General features: G+C 45.0%; 1 protein-coding gene across 1 annotated transcript in view; it reads right to left on the bottom strand.

Annotated features, from left to right (window-relative positions):
- The window catches only part of LOC119972613 (ATP-binding cassette sub-family C member 9-like), a 317,550-nt gene that overhangs the window by 116,420 nt on the left and 180,626 nt on the right, over nt 1–20,504 (bottom strand). The window contains 1 exon segment of the mRNA XM_038809604.1: nt 14,871–15,034. Coding sequence (XP_038665532.1) covers nt 14,871–15,034 — 164 coding nt within the window.

Raw genomic sequence — 20,504 nt, 5'->3', positions numbered from 1 at the left:
ATTACAAAAGTGACTAAATTTCTAAAATGCTTTGTTGGCTATGAAGAGCTTTGGGATTTCCTGAGTTCATGAAAAGAACTATATAAATAGAAGTTCTTTCAATTTTTTTAAGGAGGAGCAAGTATGAAAACACAAGTCGAAAATGGGGAAAAAGCATAATCCAGCTTTATCAAGATCTAGCCCAGAAAATGCCCCAGGGCATGAAATCCAGAAGGATCTCAATGCCCAAATAGGCAGATTGTTTAATTATTAGTTTATGGGATGTGGACATCACTAGCTAGGCTAGCATTTCTTGCGCCTCCCGAATTGCCCTTGAGAAGTTGATTTTTAAAATAAATTTAGAGTACCCTATTCATTTTTTCGAATTAAAGTGCAATTCAGCGTTGCCAACAATCGACCTAGCCTGCACATCTTTGGTTGTGGGGGCGAAACCCATGGGAAGAATGTGCAAACTCCACACGGACAGTGACCCAGAGCCGGGATCAAACCTGGGACCTCGACACCATGAGGCAGCAGTGCTAACCACTGGCCCTTGAGAAGTTGATGGCATGCATGGTTATAGGTGGCACACTAGCACAGTGGTTCGCACTACTGCTTCACAGCGCCAGGGACCTGGGTTCAATTCCCGGCTTGGGTCACTGTCTCTAAGTTCTCCCCGTGTCTGCGTGGGCTTCCTCCGGGTGCTCCAGTTTCCTCCCACAGGTCACAAAAGAAGTGCTTGTTAGGTGAATTGCACATTCTGAATTCTCCCTCAGTGTACCCAACCAGTTGCCGGAGTTTGGCAACCAAGGGATTTTCACAGTAACTTCATTGCAATGTTAATATAAGCCTACTTGTGACACTAATAGAGATTATGATGCTACCTTTTTGAACCACTGCAGTCCATGTCATGTTACACTCACAGTGTTGTTAAGAAGGGAGTTCCAGGATTTTGACCCAGCAACAGTGAAGAAATGGTGATACAGTTCCAAGGCAAGAGAGTGTAATTTTGAGGGGGAACTTGCAGGTTGCGGAATTCCCGTGCATCTGCTGTCCTTATCTTTCCAGGGGGCAGAGGTCATGGGATTGTAAGGAGCCTTGCTGAATTTCTGCAATGCGTCTTGTAGAAGGTATATACTGTTGCCACTGTGCATCAGTGGCGGAGGAAGTGAATGCTTAACGTGGAGAATGGGATGCCAATCGAGTGGGTTGCTTTGTCCTGGATGGTGTTGAGCCTCTCGAATATTGTTGGGGCTGTATTCATCGATGCAAGTGGAGGGCATTCCATTACACTCCTGAATTGTGCTTTGTAAATGGTGGATAGGCTTTGGGGGGTTGGGAGGTGGGCGACTGTCTTGTAGCCACAGTATTTGTATGGCTGATCCAGTTCAATTTCTGTTTAATGATAACTCCCAAGATGTTGACAGTGTGGGATCCAGTGATGGTAATGCCAATGAGATTGTCATTATCTAGCACTTGACTGAAGAAAGCGTCAGTGCTGAATATTATCCAGGTCTCGCTGCATATGGACACAGACTGCTTTGGTATCTGAGGAGACGTGGATGGTGTTGAGCACCGCAAACATTCCCATTTCTGCCCTTATCATAGAATCATATCATAGAATTTACAGTGCAGAAGGAGGCCATTCGGCCCATCGAGTCTGCACCGGCTCTTGGAAAGATCACCCTACCCAAGCCCACACCCTATCCCCATAACCCAGTAACCCCACCCAACACTAAGGGCAATTTTGGACACCAAGGTCAATTTATCATGGCCAATACACCTAACCTGCACATCTTTGGACTGTGAGAGGAAACCGGAGCACCCGGAGGAAACCCACGCACACAGGGGGAGGATGTGCAGACTCCGCACAGACAGTGACCCAAGCCGGGAATCGAACCTGGGACTCTGGAGCTGTGAAGCAATTGTGCTAACCACTATGCTACCGTGCTTATGATAGAGGAAAGGTCATTGATGAAATAACTGAAGATGGTTTGGCCTAGGACATAAAGTCAGAAAGGAATCTCTCTCAGAGAAATTCAAGACTCACTACTGTGCAGCAAAAATGGACACACTGCATTGAGGATGACTGGGTGACCTTGAGGGATCTAGTATACTTTATTAAAGATCTTAAAGTAAGGGAACACTTAGGAAGCAGCGATCATAATATGGTTGAGTTCAGTCTGCAGTTTGAAAGAGAGAAGGCAAAATCGGATGTAATGGTGTTACAGTTAAATAAAGGTAATTACGAGGGCATGAGAGAGGAACTGGTGAAAATCAACTGGAAGCAGACCCTAGCAGGGAAGACAGTAGAGCAAAAATGGCAGGAGTTTGTATGCATAATTGAGGACACTGTACAGAGGTTCATCCCCAAGAAAAGAAAGATTATCCAGGGAGGGATTAGACAGCCATGGCTGACAAAGGAGGTCAGGAAATGTATCAAAGAAAAAGAGAGATCCTATAAAGTGGCCAAAAGCACCGGGAAATCAGAAGATTGGGAAGGCTACAAAAACAAACAGAGGTTAACAAAGAGACAAATAAGGAAGGAGAGGATCAAATATGAAGGCAGGCTAGCCAGTAATATAAGAAATGATAGTAAAAGTTTCTTTCAATACATAAGAAACAAACGTCAGGCCAAAGTAGACATTGGGCCAATTCAAACTGATTCTGGAAGGCTAGTGATGGGAGATGAGGAAATGGCTGGAGAACTTAATAAGTACTTTGCGTCTGTCTTCACAGTGGAAGACGTTAGTAATATCCCAAAAATTATAAAGGGTCAGGGGGCTGAGTTGAGTATGGTTGCCATTACAAAAGAGATGGTGCTAAAAAAGCTAAAAGGTCTTAAAATTGACAAATCTCCTGGCCCCGATGGGCTACATCCTAGAGTTCTGAGGGAGGTGGCTGAAGAAATAGCGGAAGCGTTGGTTGAGATCTTTCAAAAATCACTGGAGTCAGGGAAAGTCCCGGACGATTGGAAGATCGCTGTTGTAACCCCCTTGTTCAAGAAAGGATCAAGACAAAAGATGGAAAATTATAGGCCAATTAGCCTAACCTCGGTTGTTGGTAAAATTCTAGAATCGATCGTTAAGGATGAGATTTCTAATTTCTTGGAAGAGCAGGGTCGGATTAGAACAAGTCAACATGGATTTAGTAAGGGGAGGTCGTGCCTGACGAACCTGTTAGAATTCTTTGAGGAGGTGACAAGTAGGTTAGACCAGGGAAACCCAGTGGATGTGGTCTATCTGGATTTCCAAAAGGCCTTTGATAAGGTGCCACACAGGAGGCTGCTGAGTAAGGTGAGGGCCCATGGTGTTCGAGGTGAGCTACTGGCATGGGTTGAGGATTGGCTGTCTGACAGAAGGCAGAGAGTTGGGATAAAAGGTTCTTTTTCGGAATGGCAGCCGGTGACCAGCGGTGTCCCACAGGGTTCAGTGTTGGGGCCGCAGCTGTTCACCATATATATTAATGATCTGGATGAAGGGACTGGGGGCATTCTAGTGAAGTTTGCTGATGATACGAAGTTAGGTGGTCAGGCAGGTAGTGCTGAGGAAGTGGGGAGGCTGCAGAAGGATCTAGACAGTTTGGGAGAGTGGTGCAGGAAATGGCTGATGCATTTCAACGTGAGAAAATGTGAGGTCTTGCACTTTGGAAAAAAGAATCCAAGCATAGACTACTTTCTAAACGGTGAGAAAATTCATAATGCCAAAGTACAAAGGGATCTGGGAGTGCTAGTCGAGGATTCCCTAAAGGTAAACATGCAGGTTGAATCCGTGATTAAGAAAGCGAATGCTATGTTGTCATTTATCTCAAGAGGGTTGGAATATAAAAGCAGCGATGTGCTACTGAGCCTTTATAAGGCTCTGGTTAGGCCCCATTTGGAGTACTGTGTCCAGTTTTGGGCCCCACATCTCAGGAAGGACATACTGGCACTGGAGCGTGTCCAGCGGAGATTCACACGGATGATCCCTGGAATGGCGGGTCTAGCATATGAGGAACGGCTGGCGTTCCTGGGATTGTATTCATTGGAGTTCAGAAGGTTAAGGGGAGATCTAATAGAAACTTACAAGATAATACATGGCTTAGAAAGGATGGACGCAAAGAAACTGTTTCCGTTAGGCGAGGAGTCGAGGACCCGTGGGCACAGCCTTAGAATTAGAGGGGGTAAATTCAAAACAGAAATGCGGAGACATTTCTTCAGCCAGAGAGTGGTGGGCCTGTGGAATTCATTGCCGCAGAGTGCAGTGGAGGCCGGGACGCTAAATGGCTTCAAGGCAGAGATAGATAAATTCTTGATGTCGCGAGGAATTAAGGGCTATGGGGAGAATGCTGGGAGGTGGAGTTGAAATGCCCATCAGCCATGATTGAATGGCGGAGTGGACTCGATGGGCCGAATGGCCTTACTTCCACTCCTATGTCTTATGGTCTTATGGTCTTATACTCCACTGCGCTAGAGGCCTTGATCTTATCTCACATAAACATCAAAATTGGTTCAATGAAAATACAGAGGTAATCCAAAACTACCAGAGGAAAAACATCACTTCCAAAGGCTTTATCTCAATGACAAATCATTATGTCCATCAAGACATCCATAGGACTCTCCAATGCAAGTTCTGAGAGATGCAAGGCATTTGGTTGAATGAAAATGCAGACAAACTTCAGTCACATGCAGATCACAAAGAATGGAAGAGATTTACCAATCCTCAGTGCTGATGATAGAGGGTTTTACTGTGCAAGTAAATGGACTTGATTTGAAATTTGCATTTGGGGTTAAATGTTGAAATTGATTTATAGCTATTGCATTTTAAAGGAGCTTCAAAGGTGTCAAAAGAATATTAGCATTTTACAGGAGATTTGAGAGTAAACAGGAAACCACCACAATACTGACAAAAAGGGTGCAGGGTTGAAGTTAAACTTTGCCCAATATTTTAGAGTTGATGGCCGTGTCCTAGGCTGAAAAGCTGTGAGGATCACACCTCCACATGGCTGTTAAGTCTCAAGCTGATTACACAGCTGTCAGGCTGCCATCCAGCCAATCAGATGATCAGCAGCTCTCTAGTCCCAGCAGCACCGCTGGGAGCAGTGGCTACTTCTGCGACTGCAGATTTGTCCCAAATGGCAATCACCGCTAGAGGCGAATACCCAGGTGATTGGAGTAATAACAATTTATTTGGGGTCAGGATGGCAGGGTGTTGGGTGGCCAGGATCAGAAGGGCAATTGCTCCAAAGTCTGGTGGGCCACTCGGTGCCTCCCCTGCCACAGAGGGGCCTAGGTGATGGGCATGGCACCTTGCCATGCCACCCGATTTTATGCCTCTCCCAACCTGCATCGCCACTTACACAGGTGAGTAAAATTTGTCTCAGATAAATTGGTTATGTCTTGCATGGTCTGGTTCACCCATGATAACTGATGAAAGACAGGGATAGAATCAGTGGCAAGGAACTGGAGTTTAATTTGGGGACCAAAAGTAATGTCTTTGGTCTTCCCAATATTCAGCTGGAGAAGTAGAAACTTATCGAGGACAAATTCAGACTGGCGGTCTCACAGCAGAGGGGTGGTCATGTGATCAAGAAAAATAGAGATGTGGTAGCCTGGATATCATTCCATATGGAAGCTAATCCCATGCCTGTAGAAGATGTGCCCAAGTAGAGGCAATTAGGTGCATGCAAATAAGAAAAAGGGGAAAACTAAGAATAGATTGGAACTTAAAGATATTAATGAAGCAAAGACAAATTGCATTTAGTGTATGGGACTAAGACAAACCTGATGAACTAGAAAACAAAGTGAGAAAGGAAATTCGGAATGCGAAGGTGCCTGTAGAGGTAGGCTGCATAATTGTTTCGACAAATAATCCTAAATGAAAGTGTGTTCACAAAATGTCAAGCTTCTATTTTTCAAAGTGAAATTACCCATTTTTGTCCACAGGTAATTCTTGTGCTGTTGTGAATGAATTGAACATATTTTTAATCCATTTTGAAAATGATGAATTGGAGAAACATGTGATTCTGCAGCAGATTTCACTTAGGGAATTAGATGGATCTAATGTTACTATCAACAAATAGGAGATAGAAAAACGATTCAAGCGAGCAAATCTACGGAAAACAAGCAGCGCCGTTCAGATCAGGGAAAACGTAATAAGGAATGTGCTAATCAGTTGGCAGTTCTTCTCCATTGTCTTTCAGAAATCGTTCGCAGACTTATTGTTCCTTAATGTTGGGAAGTATCCATCACTGTTCCGGTTGCTAAGAAGTTGAAGCCTACTGAGTTGAATGATTACCAACGAGTTCCTCTTACATCAATAGCTATCAACTATTTTGAGCACATCATGTCAAAGCTTCTTTTAGATCCTCTTGGTCTATATATTGATCAGTTACACTTGTCTATCAACCCAATAAATCAGTTAATGATGGAATTCTAACTTTGGACCATTTCATCCAACAGGACATGGATAGATTAGGCAACTTTGCTTGCACCTGTTTTGTTGATTTATCTTCAGCTTAATACCATTCAAGCTTATTGAATAAGTCCTGCGTGATCGGCAAGAGGTGACAGGGACAGAACTGAGAGATCTGGAAGTCCCTAGCTTCAGGCCAGCATGTAGGTGGTGGAATTTTACTTGATTCGGTTGTTTTGCTCTTGAAATAGGAACAGGAAGGGGACTTCTCATGGCACGGTGTGAGGGGAAGACGTTCAAGAGGTGGCTCCAGCTAGAAACCTGACCTCTCTACCCTTTTTTCCCAGCGCCACAGGTCTTTAACTTGCTGAAGAAATCTGTAAATTAATTAAGTAGAATTCCCTTGTCGCTGCGATTCCCAAAGGAAGCAAAGCTGTAAAAGAATTAGCGCCCAAGTTCAACAACAAACTCTGATGCCTCTGATGCCTCCTGAGGTAAGACAGCAGTGACAGCTTCTTTTCCAACAGCTCCACTAATGGCTGAATCACTCAGTAAAGTTTTGAGGTTGAGCTTGAGAAATATTGAGTGTGTTTGACCTGGATCTCAAAAGATCAATCAAGGAGGTCATGGTCCCCATTCGTTCAATTCTCGAGATCACTAACCAGACCATCAAAGCATAAAGAGCCACAATCAAGGGCACGAAGACTGCATTGTCTGACCATAGCGATAGGATCACCTCCTTGGAGTCCGACCTTATCGCAGTGGTCAAGGATAACAAGACATTAACATTTAAGCTGAATGACCTGGAGAAAAGATCCAAAAGGCAAAATGTTCGAGTTGTGGGGTTATCAGTGGGGATCGAAGTCTGCACCCCTACTCAGTATTTCTTGGACCTGTTTCACAAAATGGTGGGGGAGAGTGTACTTCCATCCCCCCCAGAATTAGATCGGATCAATCTTTCGCTTCAACCCAGGCCTCACTCTGGAAGTCCTCCTTGTGCAGTATTCAAAAGGTTTCACAGCTTTAAGGAGGAGTTGGTGCTTCAATGGACAAGAGAGCACCAAGATTTTACTTGGGAAGGCCACTTTATCCCATTATACCAGGATATGAGTGCAGACCTAGCCAAAAAAAGGTCCACCTTTAACAAAGTGAAATCTGCCCTCTGTAAGAATGGCATCAATTGCAGAATGATTTATCCAGCCTGCCTTCATGTAACATTTTATGAAAAAGACTTTTTACTCATCGGGGGACACAGTCTCTTTCGTCCAGAAGCACAGTTTGGGCTCTGTTTAATTTGATCCTTGGCTCGCTGTGTGGCGCTTTTCATATCTGTTGTTTGGGTGCAATCTTGATTATCTTGTTATTTATGAGGATCTTCCTTTTGTTTGCTCCTTACCATAGCCGATGTTCTTTCTTTTGATTGTTAACTTTTGGCGTCACTTTCAGTCAACCTCATTGCAGTCTCAGTTAAATAAGTTTTTACTCCCCAGTTGGAAGTCTCCCTGCTATTAAAAGATTTTCTGCAGTACATAGCAGTTTTAAAAATGAGCTTAGAGTTTGTGTTGAGCCGTGTTTGGTTAGTTGTAGGGTTTAGGTTAAGTTGTTTGCCACCGTTCCATTTGCTTTTGGGTGTGGTTTTGCTCAACTGCAATGGCATATTTGAGTTGGGGTGGGGTGAGGGGAGTGGATTTTAGTTTGAGGTTGCCGAGTGTCTGCTAGTCTCCCTTTGTCAGGTCACCTGACTTGGCTCGGTGGCCATCTTGGGTTGATCTTCTTGCTTTGTCTTCTCAGTGCCCCTTGTTTAACATTGCCTGCTGCAGCGCTTCACGGTTACTTTTTATGAATCTGGGGAGAAGGACAGTCGTCTTTTAGCATGCCAACTTAAACGTCAATCAGGCTCCCGTGAGATCCCCCAGATATTCAACCCTCTCCAGGTCAATGCAGCTTTTACATCCTAATACAGTGACCTGTATAAATCCAAGCCTCCCACATCCAAGTCGATCATGGTTTGTTTCCTGGACAACCTGCCCATCCCATCTGTGGAAACAGTTGAGAGTTACGAGTTGGACTCCCCATTGCGCTCTGACAAGATTTTAAAATGCATTGGGCTGATGCAGGCTGGTAAGGCCTCTGGCCCGGACGGCTTTCCGATTAAGTTTTATAAGAAATTTTGGAATAACTTACACCCTTGCTAATATAGATGTTCAACGACTCCCTGTTTCACGGTTCATTGCCTCCAACCCTTACCTGACCGAGTGCAGTTAATACCAGCCCATCTCACTTTTAAACGCATATGTTAAGATGCTCACTATGGTTCTAGCGCTCTGGTTGGAAGCTTGCCTTCCAACATAATTTCAGAAGACCAAACAGGTTTTGAAAAGGACAGCTGTTATCAGCTAATATATATTGCTGTTTGAATGATACTTTCTCCCTCTCCTGCACCTGAGCCAGAGGTGATAGTATCTCTAGGTGCAGAGAAGGTATGTGAATATCTCTAGACGCAGAGAAGGTATGCGAGTACCTCTAGACGCAGAGAAGGTATGAGTATCTCTAGACGCAGAGAAGGTATATGGGTATCTCTAGATATAGAGAAGGTATGCGAGTATCTGTAGATGCAGAGCAGGTATGAGTATCTCGAGATGAAGAGCAGGCATACGAGTATCTCTAGACGCAGAGAAGGTATGAGTATCTCTAGACCAGAAAAGGTGTAAGAGTATCTCTAGATGCAGAGAAGTCATGTGATAAGGTTGACTGGGACAATTTGTTTGAGATTCTTTTGGAAATTTGGATTTGGCCAAAATTTCGTCTCATGGTTCCATTTGCTATATAATACTCTTACCGACAGTGTTCACATGAACACTTTATATTGAGACGGGCAGCACGTAGCATAGTGGGGGCAGCACAGTAGCATAGTGGTTATCACAATTGCTTCACAGCTCCAGAGTCCCAGGTTTGATTCCCGGCTTGGGTCACTGCCTGTGCAGAGTCTGCACGTTCTCCCCGTGTGTGCGTGGGTTTCTTCCGGGTGCTCTGGTTTCCTTCCACAGTCCAAAGATGTGCAGGTTAGGTGGATTGGCCATGCTAAATTACTCTTAGTGTCCAAAATTGCCCTTCGTGTTGGGTGGGGTTACTGGGTTATGGAGACAGGGTGGAGGTGGGCTTGGGTAGGGTGCTCTTTCCAAGAACTAGTGCAGACTCGATGGGCCGAATGACCTCCTTCTGCACTGTAAATTCTATGTTGATGTCTATGACTATTTTTGCTTGAATAGAGAACAAGGCAGCGCTGCCCACTCTCTCCATTTTTATTCACCCCGGACATAGAGCTTCTCTTCACTGCCCTGAGATCTTCCAAGCAATGGAGGGGTATTAATTGGGACGGGGTTGAGTACAGGGTATCTCTTTATGCAGATGACCTACGTTTATATATTGCAGACCCAATTCCCTCCATCAATGGCTTAATGAAGACTCTTAATACTTTTGGCTCCTTCTCTGGCTATAAATTAAATCTAGGTAAAAGTGAATGTTTTCCGGTCACCTCCCCTGGACGATGATCCCATTACAAGCTTTTGTTACTTGGGGAGGTCAGGGTAGCCCACAATTGAACCTCACTCCACAAATTAAATTATTTCAGCCTGATCAAAAATTAGAATGGATCGACAGAGATGGAACAAACTTTCTCTATCTTTGGCTGACAGGATTCAAATAATAAAAGTGAAATAGTGCCTAAATTTTTCTTTTTCGTTCAATGCCTCTCCATTTTCCTGCCCAAATCCTTTTTACCAAGGTTAACAAATTGATATCCGCCTTTATCTGAGTGGGCAAGAATCCCAGAATCCACAACTTTCTACTCCAGAGGAAAGGAACAGCCTCCCAAATTTATTGCTTTATTACTGGGCAGCCAATATCCAAAAAATCTTATTGTGGCTCAGCAATTCCAGTTCAACCTGGGACCAAATGGAGGCTTGCTCTTGCACTACATCCACTCTCCTAGGATAGTTACTGTGGCTTTGTCTTTTTCTCCAGCAATATTTTCCTTGAATCTGATGGTGGTCTCTTCCCTTAAAATCTGGAGACAGTTCCGACAACATTTTAAATTCATGTCCTTGTCTTCACTGGCCCCTATATGTAACAACCACCTTTATTTAGCTCCAGGGCTGGACTCAACCTTTTAACTTGTGCAAATTGTAGGGAGTCTCACACTTTTGTAATCTGTTCATGGAGGTTAGGTTTGACAGTTTTAGTGACTTTGTGGAAAAATTTCAGCTGAGCAACTAGTCTTTTCCACTCCTTTCGTGTTCGTGATTTTACCCATAGAGCTTTCCCATCCTTTCCTTGGCTCCACCTTCCACCATGCTGGAGAGGATTATATCCTCAGCTTGGTTGGGCAGGGGTCTCTCAGATCTATATGGCCACATTCTCTCATCCGATCCCTCCTAAAGAACAGGGTGAGTGCGAAATGGGAGTGTGAAACGGGTTCTACACTCACAAGCGAGGTTTGCAGAGAGGCTCTATATTGGGTCAACCCCATGTCCTCATGTGCCCAGTTGGGTCTAATTCAGTTCAAAGTGCTACATAGGACACACGAGAACCAATCACAGAGTTTAACTTAAATTTGAATTATTCCCCTATTCAGCTTGTAACATTGCAATTTTGCCAATGAATAAGCTTAATGAAGATATGTGCTGAGTTTCCAATCTACCTATTTGCACTGACTTGACTTAGAACAACACTCATAAATAAAAAAACAAAACAAATACTTAATTTGATCAAGTGAATACTTTTTTTTCTTGCTAAGAAAAATGTATTTGTAAAGGATCATGAACATTATGCACTGGATCTATGGTACAGAGCATGTAACTGGTTATGATGTGCAAAATGCTTAGTTCTGAAGGACTATATAAAGGTATGGAGGAGTATATCTGGACAAAATTTCCACAAACGTGAGCTGCAATCGGATGGGTACCTACCGGAATTTTATAAGGAAATTGTGACGAACCTGGCACTACATTTGTTGGAGTGTTTAATGAAGCACTGGAGAAGGGGGAGTTGCCGGAGACGATGACACAGGCAGTAATCACACTAATCCCGAAAAAGGGGAAGGACCCGGTGGAATGTGGGTCGTATAGGCCCATATCACTATTGAACACGGATGTGAAAGTATTGGCTAAGTTGTTGGTGGGGAGGAATGTGTCCCCAGGGTGGTGACAGAAGATTAAACAGCCTTCGTGAAGAGCAAGCAGCTCGCGAATAATATAAGACGGCTGTTGAATGTGGTGATGAATCCGTCGGGGACTCTGGTACCAGAGATGGCGGTGTCCATGGACACGGAGAAGGCGTTTGATCGGGTGGAGTGGCGCTACTTGTTCGACGTTTTGAGACGGTTTGTGCCAAGATTTATGGCATGGGTATGGTTGCTGTATGTGGCACCAAGGACGAGGGTGAGGACGAATGATATGAGCTCAGAAGCTTTGACTTACACAGGGGTATAAGGCAGGGGTGCCCGCTATCACCACTGTGGTTTGTGCTGGCCATAGAGCCATTGCAATGGCTCTCAGAGGGTCGGCAGAGTGGCGAGGGATTATGAGGGGATGGAGGGAGCATCGGGTGTCGCTCTATGCCGATGACCTCTTGCAGTATGTTTCGGATCCATTGGAGAGTATGGGAAGGATTATGGGCCTGTTAGAGAGGTTTGGTGGGTTCTCAGGGTACAAGCTGAATGTAGGGATAAGCGAGGTATTCCCTGTGAGTGAGCTGGGACAGCGGGCTAATTTAGGGGTGATGCCATTTATGGGAGCGAGGGATAGGTTTAGGTATTTGGGGATTCAGGTAGCGAGGGAATGGACGGGGCTCCATAAGTGGAACTTAATGAAGCTCGTGGAGGAGGCTAGGGAGGATCTTAAGAGGTGGGATACACTGCACTTAACACTGGAAGAGAGGGTCCAAGCGGTGAAAATGAATATTCTGCCGAGGTTCTTGTTCATCTTTCAGCTCTCCCAATCTTTATACCAAAGGCATTTTTTCGGCATTGCCGCGCTTGCTTCATTATTACTGGGCGCGAATGCGGACCAGATGCGGCGATGGTGGGAAGGAGAAGGGGTAGAGTGGGTTTGGATGGAGGAGGAATCTTGTAAGGGGTCTAGTTTGAGGGCGATGGTGACGGCAGCATTGCCAATGGCTCTGAGTAGGTATTCAGGGAGCCCAGTGGTGCAGTCCACAGTGAAGATAGTCGAGGAGGCATTTTAGGGTGGAAGGGATGTCGGTGCTAACACCACTGTGTGAGAATCATGGGTTTGAGCCGGGGGGAGGATGGATAGTGTATACAGGAGGTGGAGGGAAGTGGGGCTGGTCAAGGTGAGGGATCTGTATTTGGAGGAAGGGTTCGCCAGTTTGGAGGAGCTAAGGGAGAGGGTAGAGCTGCCGCGGGGTAGTGAGTTCAGGTATCTGCAGTTTAGAGACTTTGCTCGAAAGGTCTGGACGGAGTTCCCTAGGTTGCCGGGATACACCCTGTTGGAGTGACTGCTGCTTCCAGATGTGAATGGGGAGGGAAGAATTGGGGATACATACAAGTGGCTGGGGAAGCAGGGAGGCGAGCAGGTGGTGAAATCAAGGAGAAATGAGAAGCTGCATTGTGAGGAGAGATCAATTGGGGAGTATGGTGTGAGCACTGCGTAGGATAAACCGGACCTCCTCTTGTGCAAGGATGAGCCTGATACAATTTAAGGTGGTGCACAGAGTGCATATGACTCGGGCGAGAATGAGTGAGTTAGGCAGGGTACAGCGAATCACGCGCACATATTTTGGGGTTGTGAAAAATTGGGAAGATTCTGGGCGTGAGTGTTTGCGGTCTTAGCCAGGATAGTGGAGGAGGAGGTGCACCCGGATCCTTTGGTGGCAATATTTGGGGTTTCAGAGAAGCCAGAGCTCATGGAGAGGAGGAAGGCCGATGTCATGGCCTTTGCCTCTCTGATTGCACGGTGGCAGATTTTGCTGGAGTGGCGGTCGGCATCGCCACTGGGGGTAGCGACTTGGTTGGGTGACCTATACGATTACCTGCGATTAGAGAAGATAAAGTATGAGTTAAGGGGCTCTTCAGGGGGGTTTGAGGAAAGGTGGAGGATGTTTGTGACCGTGTTTGAGGGGATGTTCGTCGCAAGGGAAGGGGGTGGAAAAAGGGGAAAAATCTGTACAGACTGTATAGCTGATTGTTGGGAAGTATGTTTCCCGGGGTGTTTATTCACTGTAATTTGTTTTGATAGATGTTTGTAATAAAATACATTTAAAAAGAAAGTGAGCTGCAATCATAATCAGGACCAAAATTGGATCGAGCTATTATTCTGATATCCCTGGCTGCAGTCTAAAATAGAGTTTGGCTGAAATTGTATTACAATTCTTCAGAAACCAAAAGTATGTGGGACACAGGGAGCACACGACTTGTCCACGCCAGAATGTCCCTACAACCTATCTCCAGGGACTTAAATCCATTCTGTTGCATGCGAACTGATATTCAAGTTCATAAAATGGGTGAGTTGCTTGTCGAAGCAGGGACTGGTGTCAGCAACTCAACCAAACATTATCATAATTTTAAATAATTATTTTAGAATACAAAACTTTTTGGTGGAATTTTTAACATACATATTTGGCCTTTTTGATGTGAGATTTCAGTTTCTTAAACACATTATTTTAGCAGACTAAGAATTTAGCACCATTTTAATAACATCTTGAGGTTGCTGAGATTCACATTTAATGAAAGCAGAAAAAGCTATGTGTTCAGAATGTAGCATTGTGAAAAAGTAGGACCCTCAGGACATTTCCAGAGAACAAACAATTTAATAAATGCTGGTACATACTCCAAAACACTTGGGATATAATTCATTGGACAAGAATTAATATCTAAAGTTATCCAGCATGGATGAACATATTGTTTGATAATACTGCTTATATAAATTAGAATCAGCTCCTTTATTTGTTAGCCTATTTGGATTAATAAAGAATTCCCTATCTGGTTTTGTACCAAAAGACAAAATGATATTTCTGCTCGTAATGTGTCAAATTAGATCACTACAAGAGTGTTTCCACTGTCTGCTGTTATTGGCAATATCACAAATCTGCAAACAATACACAAGTTTCCATTGTTCTAAATGTATTTCCTGTTGCTCTTGCCTTAGAGTTAAATGTTTTTCATTTGTGATGCAATTTGATCAGCCAACCAGCCAAAACTATTAATCAGCAACTTTATTAGTCCATTTCCAATTGACATTTCATTTTCCATTCTCAGGTGAGATTGAGATCAGCCAGTCAGAAATGAGAAAATGCCAATTGGCCCAACAAAGCTCATTGCCGTCAAGTGCAATACCTTTCCAAACAAGAAATCTGGTGTGTGTTTTTATTCACTTGCACAGCTTGCGGTATTCAAAATACCTTCTATATGTATAATATGCCGCTAAAACCAAAAGAAAATTCTCCATATTTAAAATCAGCAACATTTATCTGAAACGTTACCTGCATTTGGGGAGGAGTTCCACATCATCTATATTACTTTCATCTGGCTTTGCTCCATTGGGAAAATTAATTATAGAGTCCAGATGTTGTTTGTGTGGGTGGTCTAAAGAACCGTTGTAGTTGCTAGAGTGATCAGGGACATCTTTTCCTTCTGTCTGGACAAGCTGTGAAATTCAAATCAAGTACAATGAAAATAAAGGTGCACTTCATGTTTTTGTAGTAATTCAAATAAATTATTCCTTCAAAGCTCCTTTAAACAAGCAACGTGATTTGCATGTGGACTTGGTGATACTAAACCAAAATCATTCAAGTTCAATGTTAGAAATTTTTGTAACACGTTACATTCTATTTTCTGAAGATTAAAAAAAATATTTTTCTCAGTTTCATGGACCATTGTATTATCATAAAACAATTGTATGATGCTTAACAGCCTTGTACTTCTTATCAAGGAACCAAACTCTCACCATCTGGAAGTTTTTGCAGAAATCAATTTATTAGTATTAATTAGGAACATAGGAACAGGAGTAGGCCATTCAGCACTTTGAGCCTATTCCACCCTTCACCAACCTTCCTTAGCCCCATAATAATAATAATAATTGCTTATTGTCACAAGTTGGCTTCAATGAAGGTACTGTGTAAAGCCCCTAGTCGCCACATTCCGGTGCCTTTGGGAGGCCGGTACGGGAATTGAACCATATTCTTGGTTTGAAAATTATTAATCGAGAGAGCATCTATTAATCTTTGTAGGACAAAGTTCCACACTTACATCATCCTTTACATGATGTTTCCGAACTTCTCTTCTGAGTGGACTGGCTCTCATGTTAACGTCATTACTCCTTGTCTTAGACTTTCCCACTAGCAGATTGGTTTACGGTGAGGCAGTTGTGCAGTGGTATTGTCACTTCACCAATAATCAGGTAGAATCCCACCGTGGCAGATGATGAAATTTGAATTGAATTAAAATTTGGAATTAAAAATCTAATGATGACCATGAAATCATTGTCAATTGTTGTAAAACAATTCCTTTAGGGAAGGAAATCTCCTGCCCTTACCTGGTCTGGGCAACATATGACTCCAGACCCACAGTAATGTAGCTGACTCTTAAATGCCCTTTGAAATGGCCCAGCAAGCCATTCAAGCCCACTTGGGGGTGGGCAATAAATGTTACTAATTCCTTTGAAAATTCGAAAAGCTTTAATTAAATCAGCTACAAAATCATTTATTCTCCAGGGGAAATACAAGCCAAGTTTATATAATATCTGTTTACATAGATATAAAAATATATATTACATTTTGGTTTTTTCAACTTCCTCTCCTAATAATCTCGCCCTCTAGTCATAATAGTTAACATTCCTTATGTACTTGACTACTACATTTCAGTGTACACGAATCCCTAAATCTCTTTGGGTCTCCATTCTTGTCTCACTTGCTTATAATTAAATACATGCTCTCTATCTAAATACAAGTTCCATGTCTCCTGCAGCTCCATCACTAATTTCCCAAGTAAGAAGTCTTACAACACCAGGTTAAAGTCCAACAGGTTTGTTTGGAATCACTAGCTTTCGGAGCACTGCTCCTTTATCAGGAGATTGAAGGTTCACTCACCTGATGAAGGAGCTGCGCACCGAAAGCTAATGATTCCAAACAAACCTGTTGGACTTTAAATTGGTATTGTAAGACTTCTTACTGTGCCCACCCCAGTCCAACGTGGCATCTCCACATCATAATTTTCCCCAAATGGAGTTTTCTGTAATTTCCAAATATTAAAGCATACAGTCAAAATTAGAAGTTACACATAGCAAGATCATCATACTTTACAATTTTGTAATCCACACGGTCTATAAGATCCCAACTGGATCTGCCTTGCCGGTGCCTAACTGGCCGGCTTTATATCTCATCCAACTATACATTGCAAGAAGTTTTACAACACCAGGTTAAAGTCCAACAGTTTTGCTTCAAATCACTAGCTTTCGGAGCACTGCTCCTTCCTCAGGTGAATGAAGAGGTAGATTCCAGAAACATACGTACATATGTAGACAAAGTCAAAGATGCAAGATGATACTTTGAATGCGAGCATTTGCAGGTAATTAAGTCTTTATGAATCCGCACACGAGTACGGCCTCAACTGGGACCTTGGATTCATGTCGCATTGCACCAACTGGCCTGGGCTTGCAAAATCCTACCAACTGCCCTGGCTTGAGACAATTCACACCTCTTTAATCTGGGAATACCCCTCTCTCTGGATCTGTAAAGACTTAATTACCTGCAAATGCTCACATTCAAAGTATCGCCTTGAAAGGGCAGTGAGGAAGGAGCAGTGCTCCGAAATAAAACTGTTGGACTTTAACCTGGTGTTGTAAGACTTCTTATTGCGCTCACCCCAGTCCAACGCCGCCATCTCCACATCATACATTGTTTAGAGGTCCCCCGCACCCACCCCCCCCCTCCCCCTCTTGCTAAGTTATTATTTACACCCCATAAGACACTTGTGGGTTATAACACTAGCAAAAAGGTTTAGAACCTGGCTACTTACTCATTACTATATTCTCTCGCAAAGCTATATCACAACAAGCAGGATGATAGGGTGGAGGTGTAGGGTGGCAGGTAGGTAGGGCGACAGGTTAGTTGGGTGACAGGTAGGGGAGGCATATCGGGATGGTTGGGTCAGGTCACGGGCTAGTCATGTTATTTTAGAGGGGTAGTCAGATGGTCAGGAGAGGTGATGGTCAGCCTTGTGTCATAATATACACACAGGTATATGATGGTGCACAGACAGGCAGTGATTGGCACACAGGATGACCAATGAACACACAGAACACAGCAGCCAATCACCAGACAGGACACGACCACTATAAAGTCAGAGGGCACTAGTTTTCCCGCTCCCGCTCTCTTGGGATCCAGCCTCTGAGACAGTCAGAGCCCGTGACCAACAACTAGAACACACACCATGTGGGAGTAAGATAGTCTGGTCAGGTTAGCCTCAGGTCTCCAGACAAGTCAGCATAGTGTCAACCTACAGTTAAAGTATGTATGATAGTCAAGAGTTCAATAAAATTGAGTTGCATTTCTTCAAGTGTTGGAAGCCTGTCTCTCTCACTGCTGCAGTAAACGCAGTCCTCACAGACCCAGCATACCCAACACATCATGGTACCAGTGAGTCATGCTCGAGTTTGATGGACCTACCTTGAGATACTCTGCCTTTGACCAGCGATCAGCCATCCGGTAACATGGACAACGTCTGCCCTCCCCCGCAGCTCCGCATCGCCGGCAACCTCAGTGCAAACTGGAAGATTTCAAGTAAAAGTTCCAGCTGTATCTTGAAGCCACCGACCTCGAAGCTGCATCGGATGCCAGGAAGATCGCTCTCTTCCTCTCTACAGCCGGAGACAATGCTATCCACATCTTTAACTCCTTCACCTTTGCTGAAGGCGAGGACAAGCCAAAGTTTAAAACAGTCCTGCTGAAGTTCAACAGCCACTGTGACATCGAAGTCAACGAGAGTTTTGAACGCTATGTGTTCCAGCAGAGGCTTCAGGATAAGGATGAACCTTTTCAGTCCTTCTTAACCCATCTCCGTATCCTCGCGCAGTCCTGCAACTATGGCTCCACTTCCGACTCCATGATCCGCGACCAGATCGTTTTCGGGGTCCACTCCGATCCCCTTCGCCAGCAGCTCCTTAAAGTTAAGCAGCTCACCCTTACCATCGCCATCGAGACCTGCATCCCACACGAGCACACTAACAACCGGTACTCCCATATCAAGGCGGCAGAGACGGCGCAGCAAGGCCCCCACGATGCAGAGCGGGTGCAGGCCGTAAAACAGCTCCAGGGCCTGAGTCTGGATGAGGGCGGCCATTTTGCGCACTTTTCCCGGGCTCCTGCGATGCGCGCCACGACCAAGGGGACGGCAAGGCCGATGACCGAACTGCACAGGTAGGCACATCGTTCGACCGCACCGCGCATGCGCGGTGGCGCACGGAGCCATGACGTCCAACGACTGTGGCTCCGCCCATTTAAAGCGGCAATGTCCCGCGAAATCTCGACGCTGTCTCCAGTGTGGCAAGCTTGGCCACTACGCAGCCCTGTGCAGATCTGCTCAACTACCCAACAAACAGCGATCCCAGCCGCAGCGCAGGAACGTCCGGTCAGTACAGCAACCCGTTGCAGACTCACATCCCATTCCGGGTGGGCATCATCACCAAGCATACAATGCTTTCAGCCAAGAAAGTGAAACAACTCCCAGTGATGAGCATTGATCCGGACGACAAGTGGTGTGCCACCCTTACGGTCAACAACGCTCGCATACGCTTCAGGCTGGACACCGGCACTTCAGCGAACCTCATTTGAAAGTCTGACCTTGACACCATCCGCGTCAAGCCAAGCATTCTTCCACCGGCCTGCCAGCTCCTCGACTACAATGGCAATGCCATTGCTGCCAGTGGCTCATGCCAGCTTGTGGTATCCCATCTTTTTTCAAAAGCATCCCTGCGTTTTGAAATTGTAGGAACCAACAGCTTCCTTGCTCGGTGCTCAGGCCTGCAAAATCTTGAATCTTGTGCAGCGGGTTCACACCATGTCGTCTGCTGAGACAACGGCCTCGCCAGATGTCAACCTCCAAACCCAATTCGATGACATCGTAGCATAATACCACAGCGTCTTCGAAGGTATGGGCACACTCCCTTACCGATAGAAGATACTACTGAAGCCGAATGCCACACCTGTGGTTCATGCACCTCGTCGGGTGCCGGCACCCCATAAGGACCGCCTCAAGCAGCAGCTGCAAGACCTCCAGGACCAGGGCGTCATTTCTAAGGTCACGGAACCCACGGACTTGGTTAGCTCCATGGTTTATGTCAAAAAACAGTCAGGGGAACTTCGCATTTGTATCGACCCCAAAGATTTGAACAGTAACATCATGAGGGAACACTACCCTATACCTCAACGAGAAGAGCTCACCAGTGAAATGGCTCACGCCAAGTTTTTCACGAAGCTGGATGCCTCCAAGGGGTTTTGGCAAATGCATCTGGAACCGTCCAGTCAAAATCTGGGCACATTTAACACCCCGTTCGGTCGCTACTATTACAACCGGATGCCCTTTGGCATCATCTCCGCCTCGGAGGTGTTCCACCGAATAATGGAGCAAATGATGGAGGGCATCGAGGGGGAGCGAGTGTACGTCGATGATATCATTATCAGGTCCACAACTCCTCAGGAGTACATCGATCGCCTCAAGAGAGTGTTCCACAGGATCCACGAGCATGGCTTCTGACTCAATACAGCCAAATGCTCGTTCAGTCAAGCCGAAATAAAGTTCCTTGGTGACCATATTTTGCAGTTCGGTGTGCAACCAGATGCAGACAAGGTGTCGGCGGTCAACGCCATGAAGACCCCAGAGGAAAAGAAGGCGGTCCTCCGCTTCCTCGGGATGGTCAACTTCCTTGGGAAGTTTATCCCCAACCTTGCATCACACACCACAGCACTCCGCAATTTCGTTTAAAAAAAACTACGGACTTTCAGTGGCTCCCCGCTCATGAGCGAGAGTGGCGTGAGCTCAGGGTGAAACTCACCAAGGCCCCGGTACTGGCGTTTTTCGACCCCGCCAAGGAGATGAAGATCTCCACCAACGCGAGCCAG

Source organism: Scyliorhinus canicula, chromosome 10 (genome assembly GCF_902713615.1).
Source record: "Scyliorhinus canicula chromosome 10, sScyCan1.1, whole genome shotgun sequence".
NCBI lineage: Eukaryota > Metazoa > Chordata > Chondrichthyes > Carcharhiniformes > Scyliorhinidae > Scyliorhinus > Scyliorhinus canicula.
Note: the sequence above shows the minus strand (reverse complement) of the source record. Positions and strands in the feature narration are given on the sequence as shown.